Raw genomic sequence first — 9686 nt, forward strand, 5'->3', positions numbered from 1 at the left:
AGCATAGGAATTATTGATTAGGAATTTTGTTGTAAGTCAAATTGCATATGGGTCAACATAAAAAATAACCAATAATATAACAAACTGAAAAAAGAACTTTAGAAGGATAGCATTAAACGAGGATAGTTATAACTAGCTAGCTTTAACAGGATGCTGTCTCAAACAATCAAATTGGTTTGTTTAAGATTAAAACATGGCTAAAAAATGTAATTGTATTTTAACATGTGGAAACATACAGAAAATAAATATCTGTATAGATACAAAGTAGAGGATAAAAGGTCGAAAGGAGACCTACAAACCTGACACCATCACTTCCAAACCAAATGGCCTATGTCGCAATTGTTTTTTACAGCTCGTGAGCGAAATCAGCAATTCAGATCACGGGGGTTCATATTAAAACCGGCGTATTAAAATAAAAGGCATTTATTATTGATTTCCGAGTATTCGAATCAAAAAAGGATAACAAGCAATTAAATTTTTTGAATTTAATAAATAATTTCGACAAAATAAATCATGTATTGTCCACAGGTATCAAAATCATGGATCGCCTGCTTAATGTGTTACTTGTTTAACAAAAATATTTATATATATTTATATATATAATATGCCTTGTGCATCACATGGCATTGATTTGTGTCTTTTTAATAAATATACTTTTCAAATCAAAGAGGCAAAGAGAGGTTAAAGAGGCAATAATTAAACAACCTAATGAAATTTCAGTTCATGGCAAAATTGTATTCTTGTTTCTCATTTTTAAAACGTACTTTCTTTTTTAGATCAGCTGTTTCAAACCATGCACCATCAACATTTAAACAAATCTTCAACAGGAGAGTAAATTCTGATAGCCTAAATACTGAAATACTTAAATGCTAATATGTATTTATTGCTGAATTAATTAACAATGAACTACTTCCTTCATTTAAATGGAGCTCGTTCAAAAGTTATTATATACGAATCGTCAAGTTTATACATAACAAGATTTGTATTCTGAAATTTCCAGAATTTCCTGATCAGTTTCAAAAATATCCAGTTAAAGTTTTAACTGTTATTTTAGAGTACTTCATATAGCTATGTAAAAATTTTATTTTATTTTTTATTTATTAGATTGTATTTTAACATTGCAGGTTAGTTACAATAATAATTGAGAATTGGGATACTCGGTGATTTGTTTACCCCATAATTCTCCCTTTTCAAGGTCCGCTTCAAATTTCAATATCTTTCAGGCTATTGACGGAAATCTTCAAGCCGCAGGGCTTCTTGTTATAACTTAATTTATTTATTTTAACTAAGTTTATAAATTAAAATAATAAAACTATTTGGAGAAATAATTTAATTTATTAAATTTATTTTAATCAATAATGAGTTTATCGATTAAACAACCCCCGGGTTTTTTAAAATTGCAAAAAGATCAAAGGAATATCGGCAAGCCTGCCGAACACACAGACAGACGACTGCTATTACTATAGAGATAGTCAGTGGACCGTGTATAAATTCACGGTGTCGAATGTCCTTTATTACACGGGTCTGGCGTGTCTCGCAACTTACTGTGCCATATTACTAAGACTTTTAATCTTTGTATTATAACTGAGCGTGGGAATGGGATGGGCTAGCCATGCTTATAGAAATCAGGTATTACTTTATGTTATTAAAATGTCTAGATCTCGTATGATGTGTTACATAAATTGACAACATTTTCATCAATATTGTTATCAAAATTGTCAAAAGAGGAAGAACTTTTTTGTATTTTCACTATATTTTTCAAATATTTATGAAAACTAAAAGTAAAATGACCTTAAAATGCTTAAAAATGAGCAATTTAGGGTAATATAAAATTCTGGAAAGTAAAGCTGACTAGGTCGTGGTAAGTAAATCTTTGAAATTTTCTTTAGCGCATTGGATTCAACCATGGTTGGTGCTAATGCGTCAATAAATATGACGTCATATTTTTTTATCAGGTGATACTTCAGTTCCGGTTGTGCATTGTATGGTGATATCTCGTTGGTACGTGTTGGTAGAAAGGTATGTTGCAAGAAAATACATGCGACTCGCCCTCGTAGTATGTCGCAAAGAGGTAGTATCCTTGCCTTATTTACTACTTATGCTTGGCAGATAGCATCGGATGGATAGCGCAGTCGGAATAGCAATAATCCAGCAAGCGAGAGGTTGTGGGTTTACCACTTGGTCTATTATCTTTGCGGCACTTGCAACATTGTCCCTATAATTCGATAAATAGTATTGATAACTTACCACCTTGTTAAAAGGTGGTAAATTTCTACAACAAGTTGAACCAAGTTTGTGGCATTAATATTTAATGCACGTTGAAGATTGTAAGTAATTTGCATAAGGAGTTTTTATTTCATATTTACGTGACAGGATATAGATTCCTGAATAATGTGTTAGCTTAATCACGAAGTATAGATTTTAATTTCACTATCTTTATCTAAGAAATTCGTCCTTGTAAAAATGGCAACTTTATTCGGTTTATTTTTTTACTTTATACGAAAGAATATTACTGATATCTTTTTGCAATAAAATACATTTACAGATTCCTTAGTGAGTTTTGTAATATAGGTTTTTCTTTTTTTCAAGTTGGAATAATATTGGAAAGATGTGAGATGGAAAACATGATGGATACATTGTTTGTCTTCCTCTCTCTTATACACATATCTGCTTCCGTCTTAACGTTTTATAAAGTTGCTGAGAACACAAAAATTAATGCCACGTATCATTCCAATGTCATTAAAGTTTTACTTGTAAATCGATCCGAGGAATGTTTGGCGAATGTATGCTCAATCCGGCTTGCAAGGAGTTTTCATTTCGTTCCATCAAAGGTAGCTGTGTGTTTTACAATATTCATCGTTGCTCATCAAATTTAATACCATTCACAGGAGTGACTTCGATCAAATGCAAGCGACAGAAGGATTGTATAATTTCAAGCTGAAGCACAAGTCTGGTTCGGAAGCTGGTTACGTATGTGGTTTTGATGGTCGGAGATTTACGTTGTGGTCGATGCTATCCTTCAACTTTGCGAAGTGTTTAATGTTGGTAGGAAGCCAGTGTCTGCAACTAGAAAGCAGCATGGTGAAGCTTGGTTATCCCCCTAGTTGCAGTAACTTTAATTTAATTCCAGTTAGGGAATATTTCATGGTAAAAATTATACAATCAGGATTGTATTTGGGTTCTTCTAGTATTAAACCTGTTGACAAAGTAGAGCTCGTTGTTACAAAACCTTGCAACCCAGCGGATGATAAAGTCTTGTTCTTGTTATTCCCGTTTAGTAAAAAAAAACGATAGATGAACACGTTACGTGATTATGTTTCCTTTCCAAATTTTGCGAGTGTTCTTTTCTGTCTTTTTCTCATTTTTGGGTAAAGAAACTTTTGCAATTAAGGAAATCTTGCTGCACTTAATTTTACACGAATTAAGAAAAACTTCGAGAAAGAATATTTATTGGTCCGATTTCCAGGGTAACTAAAAACAGTTACTTTCTACTCGCATCCATAATCGAAAAAAAATTATTCTTTTGCTGAATGCTAATTATGATAAGGAGAAAATCTTCTCTCAAAAAATATGTTAGTCATGGAATTAGCCCTATGCTCGTGGTTTGGCATTATGTCAGTGAAAAGGCAAACGCGTTATTTGATTCTGTGAGTTGAAGAAAATCGTCCACTTCGTTTCAAAATAGCGCAAGTCTGAACAATGTCCTAGTGACTGATCCCAAAAAAATTATGTATATGGTTTATCTTCTGTTTATGATAAAATGTTTTCTGTATATTTGAATTGTTATCGGATGTTAGTAGTTGTCATTATTTCAGTTTGAATTCGGTATGTAAATTTATTTGAAAGAAATAATATTATTAATTGTGAACAAAAATTCCTGGAGCTAGACGATTTTCCCCAGTAGAAAAATACATAGGCAAGGCATGCTTTCAAATAAACTGTGAAATCCTGGAATTATGAAGTGAAGACCTTGAAAACCAAGGAATATGGGAGAAACATTGTTTATCCCGAAGTTTTAAAATTAAAATCTTAATTATTATGATATGGAACATAACCAAAATACTCCATCATACAAATTAATAAAAATTGCCTTAAAACACGAACGAAGCAAGTAGTTTAATATTCCATTAGTTAGGAAATTAAAATATAAGCATTTGAGTGTCTTAATTTTTATGTTTGGAACTTGAGCTTAACTTTTGCCACTGCAGTTGCTTCTTGAAGTTTTTTATCGTTCCTAGGCAGTTTCTTTTTAGTCGTTTTCTGCTCGTTTTCTGCTCGTTTTCCGTTTGAGTAATTTGGAAAAAACTTTCTCTATCAAGATTTGTTAGAAATGCTGATGGTGACCGTTTTGTTCATGGCTGACGTGAAAAAAAAAACATTTGTAAAATTACACAAGAATACAATTTTAACACAAGTTGAATTAACACAAGATTATTATTTAATATTTAATGTTAGTACTAATATGAAAGAGGTATGTACACTTAAGAGACAAAAGCAATCACTCCGACAAAAATAAGAAATAATTATCAGAAATCAAACAACATATAACAACATGTTTAGCCGAGCACATTAAATAATGAGAAAAATCAAAGAGTTAAAAAATCTAACTACAGCAGCTTTTACTGTAAATGACGAATTCAGCGCCCGGTGCGCTTATTTAAAAATTTCATCTTGACAGGAGGCTGTTAATTTTGCATCGGAGTTTATTAACTTTCTTCAGAAAAGCAAATTTTTTAAACTTCATTCTCATAATTTTTTAAGAATAAAAAATAGAAATACAAACAAGAATAGTTGGAAGTAAAACGGAAAGTTAAACTTGTAGCTTCTGTCAAATTTAAGGCCTTTACCCAGGACAAAAGAATTGCAAAGAATGATGTGGGTAGGGGGGGCGTTTATTAGAGCATGGCACTTATTTTCAAATTTTTTCCCAACTCTGAAGTGCCTATTTGGCAGGGGTGGCTATTGGACGCTTAATCCGTCATTTACGGTAGTCATGTTTGCGCTTTCTCAGCCCCATTTCACGAGAATCTAAAATGCAACAGCTCTTGTAAAAATAAAAGTATAATTTTGGAATTCATAATGTGGTGTTTTTAGACTAGCTTGGTGAAGTAAGCATGAGAAATAATTTTTATTGGCTATATTTTTCGAGTTTCAGAAGATAACCATTTTACAAGAGGGCAATTCTTTTGAAGAAAACTGTATGTCCAGGCGTTAACGAATAGGTAAACTAGCTATAGGCAAAAAATTCTTTTAACTTTATGTACAGGCTAAGAAAATTGAACAGAAATGGACCAGGTATGCCACTTTTTATATATATAACACATTATTAAAAGATTTAATCTCGGAACGATTATGGTGCTGCCCAAGACTAGAATACAAAATACAGTTTGGGCTGTGTACGACATATTGTATCTTGTGTATACATTTTAAATCCTACACAAAAATGCTGTACCATTGTGTCATATCATGGAGGTACGTCATATACCACAAAATAAATGTTGAACTATATCATCTGGAACTTGTCAATCCAACATACAGAAAAAGACAAAAAAGAAAAGGAAACGGAGGTTTTAATATTTCAAGTTGAAAACGGTTTATAAAACCACTATTAAGGAAATAAGTACCATGGAGGAAATTTTATGTCTTGTATGCTTTTGTTTTTATTTTGTTCTTCTTATTTTCATTGCTTTTTATAACGCATTTAGTGAGCATGATATAAAATATTTAAAAATATTATGTCGGGTGTTTGGCTTTATATTGCAGACATCGTAAAGGTTACAGATATTATTGCCGGAGGAAACAATTGCAAAATTTAAATAATATATATAGATAGCTAGCTAGCTAGCTTGCTAGTTAGTTGGCCGTTTTGTCAGCACTTTTGAATTTCTTACACATCTTAAAAAACTTTTGGGTTTTAGATTAATCAAAACTACTGAGAAGCTACCTAACTATTAACTACACATTTTCTGGTATATATCTAGCTAGTTTAATAGATTATAATGGTGAGTAATTTTTTTACTATTTCTAACTATAAGATGGACAAAATATATAATTTCACATCTGAGCAAAATGTAGCCTAGATTAGCCGGCTAGCATTGCTTTTTTTAACTTTATCTGACTAAGCTAGATATCAAAACTATAACAAGTCTTACCAGATATGTCTCGGATTTAACTACACGATTTCTAACACATAACTTTGTTGGTTAGACTTTATTACATTCACCAGTGGAGTGCTTTTAAGTGATAAATTGGACCAAAAACGTTCTAACAAGCTAGCTCACTTGCTAGCTGAAGAATGCAATTGGTTCCTTAAAACCAACAACCCTTCGCGTTCAAGCCCTTGCCTGTCTCTACTTATTCATCATCAGGCGATTGTAAAGATTCCACCCTGTGCGGCACTGTCAGAAAACTTATTAACACTTAATGTACGTATGACTGGGCAACGAAAATATGAATGATAACAGCCTAGCTTTTCACATATAATTTAACCGGATTATAACGCCCTATAACAAGAAGTCACTTAGGCAGAAAGTTTTACAGGGCGAAAAAAAGAATGTTTATATAGTTCCTGCTTCCTGTATTAATTTTTCTCCTGAAAACAAAATAAACTTTATTTACAATACCTTCCGGTTTCTACATAGCTCAGAAGTCTTAAAATGTCTTAAAATTTCCTGTAACCGATTGTAGGGCAAAATACACAAAATCACAAAATCGGGAAAATTACCAAACTTTACAGAATGTTTCTCTATGATGAATAAACATATGTTTTAAGTTGCATAAACTCGTTGGATATTGTTACATGATACCGCTTACAAGGTTATCATAGAAGTTCAAAGTGTTATTATAAGTAATACCTAATATCTAGAATTCTGGGAGATATCAAACCGAAAAATTACGCAGGCAGTGGCCCAATAAATAGGCATTAAAATTCAAGGAAAATCTATTCCCCATAGCAACAAGGACTTATGAAAAACCTCAACAGAAAAGTTAACAGTGATAGAAAAAGAGAATATAGGCGATAAAATAAGTTAAAACAGCTTTTAAATGCTCATTTTTGTATATTCAACCAACACCTGATAAAATTTACAACATTTCATTTAGTATGGCTTGTATGGTTGAAGTTTGTTGTAGTAACATCGGTAGCTACTTTTTCGGTAGATAGATTTTCCACAATAGCCATACAATTTTTTGCTGTAACATCGACGTCGGTGACAGAAATGTGTTCGCTTGTGACAAACTCCATAACCACAGATTCTATACCATTTTTTCAAATAGCATCGACGTCTCCAACAGAATTGAGTGTGTTTATTGCAAACACCATATCCACAGATTTTGTACCATCTCTTGGCGTAGCATTTACGTCTCCAACAGAATTGAGTATGTTTGTTGCATACTTTATATCCACAGATTCTGTACCATCTCTTTGAGTAGCATCTTCTCTTCCAGCAAAACTGAGTACGTCTGTTACAAACACCGTAGCCACAGATACGGTAATACTTCTTTGCATAGACACGTCTTCGGAAACAGAAATTACTCCTGATGTTGTAGATGTATTTTCCGCAATATCGATAGTATTTTCTGCTGTAAAGTTTGTTTCGGTAGCAATAGTGGGTTGCAGAACTATAGCGTCTATAAGGTCCACCTAAAATATAAAATGATGTAAAATGATGAGATATATAAATAAAGTTTGATTGTGAAATCAATCTTTGAAAGGCAGCTTGTACTAAACTGTACTCAAAGTACTTACAGCTTCTGTAGTATGTAGGATCTTCAAGATCAGTGGATTCATTTGTGCTATCCTGTTCTACTTCTTTGGCAAGCGCAAAAGCGCAAATGCCAATCAATGCAAGAGCGATATAAAGCTTCATTCTAAATAAAAGTTGCATATAGTGTGGGAGTAAGATAATTAAAAGTGTTTTGCGTGGTGCAAAGACATAACAGTAACGTAAATGACCTAAACCACGGCCAAAGATAGTCTTGTACCTACCTTTCCTGCAATTGGTTGTGTAAATGGAACTGCGAGTTGGAATAATAAAATGAATTTCGCGAGTCTTTTATACAATATTTTTTAAGGTTCATTAATTTTATTAACGTTTTACGAGAGAAATTATCTGCTAAATTAGCAAAAGCACGCGGTGTCTTTCGAATCAGTTAAAACACTACTGCAATTTAATTTATTTTGACGTGCTTTAAACAGACAATGATTACACATCCATATTTCGCAATTTTGTAATTTATAGTTAAATGATAATAAATATATATGTTATTTATTCATTGATGAGACATTACTTATTTGTCCAACAAAGAACACTGTCTCAATAATGTTCCAACTATTAAATTGATCATTTGGCGCGTTGTGGATATCAATAGTGTAATGATGGTAATAAATTCAGCAAAACATTCCTTAACGTGGAAGCTTAAAAGTCCTTATGTCAGTGCTTTTGTTAGGAGATCAAAGAAAGTGAGAGTCTTATTACACCTTCTTTAGAAGATCCGTGTTTTTTTACAGAGAAATTTGTGTGGACTTTAAGTCATTCTTAGAATGCGAAAGATTTACTAGTTTAAATTTAATAGTTATTTAAAAAATCAACTGGGTTTGGAACTGTGCAGCTAGTAGTGCAAGACCTGCACAATATTTTTCTTCAAACTACTCAGTCTGAAAGAATTCCTTTGTGTTCAACCTTCAATCTAAATTATTGATTCGAAATAATATACATTTGGTATAGTAAAATTATTGCAAAGTAAATCCTTTTTCTGATTAAGGTGCAAAATATCAACCTAAATGTTTCAACACAGACATGACTAGCGAGAATATTGTTACAAAATTAATTTGAGTGACACAATCCTATCAACACGAAAAAAGCGGGGGAAGGAAATTAGAAGAACGTGTGGGCATATTAATAGATATTAGTGGTTTACTCTATCCCTATTAAATGTTAATGACAATTTTATTGCTTGACAAAACAAGGAAGTGTTATTAAATTTTACAAATAATTTGGAAAACTCTTAGGGTTGCAGAAAACATCTAAGAAGAAAGGTCATACAAAACAAGTAAAGCAGAATAGCGGTGCTTAATTTCATCGCCATGATAGGAATTTTAGAAGGGAGATAAGTGACATGCATAAGTAGAATGTTCTGCTTCTTCACCAAGAAGTTTAGATACATGAAAATCTTAATCAAACAAGAAGTACGTCATAATTCGTGTTACTTATATCGTCACCTTATTTAAAAAATGGAAAAAAGATATATAAATATAAAAATAATGTTTATTAATAGGGCGTTGTTGTTATTTGAGGGCCATAATCCAGGGGTAACAAATGACAACAACACCCAAGTAGATGAACATTATTACAATTGTTACTAATATTAAAACATGTTAAATCTATCGATTAATTTTATTATTTTTAAACTTTACAAGCTCTTTCTATCATGCTTTACAAACTCAGTTTAATATCAGGGCTGGAAAGAAAAACTATTAAAAATAATGGTATAATATTCGAAAAGAGGCATTTGGCATGACTGATGCAACAAACACGAAATTTTGTTTAGTTTTAAATCATAGTCGTAACATTCGTATGGACAATTCGATTGTTGACAGGTTTTGTTGAGACGCATCTCTTTTCTGCTCTTTTGAGCTGGAAGAAATATAGTTTGACAATGTTTTTTCCTTTTTATGCGTTTCGACA

At 32.2% G+C, this 9686-nt stretch overlaps 1 protein-coding gene across 1 annotated transcript; it reads right to left on the minus strand.

Moving 5' to 3' along the window:
- Positions 1-7038: 7038 nt before the first annotated feature.
- LOC130641279 (uncharacterized) lies at positions 7039-8017 on the minus strand. Its single transcript, XM_057448016.1, has 3 exons — positions 7988-8017; positions 7748-7869; positions 7039-7642 (listed from the first exon to the last, which is right to left on the minus strand). The coding sequence occupies exons 2-3, from the start codon at positions 7787-7789 to the stop codon at positions 7268-7270; spliced, it is 417 nt and encodes a 138-aa protein (XP_057303999.1). The 5' UTR covers positions 7790-7869; positions 7988-8017; the 3' UTR covers positions 7039-7267.
- Positions 8018-9686: the final 1669 nt, after the last annotated feature.

This window comes from Hydractinia symbiolongicarpus, chromosome 4 (genome assembly GCF_029227915.1).
Source record: "Hydractinia symbiolongicarpus strain clone_291-10 chromosome 4, HSymV2.1, whole genome shotgun sequence".
In the NCBI taxonomy this organism is placed as follows: Eukaryota; Metazoa; Cnidaria; class Hydrozoa; order Anthoathecata; family Hydractiniidae; genus Hydractinia; species Hydractinia symbiolongicarpus.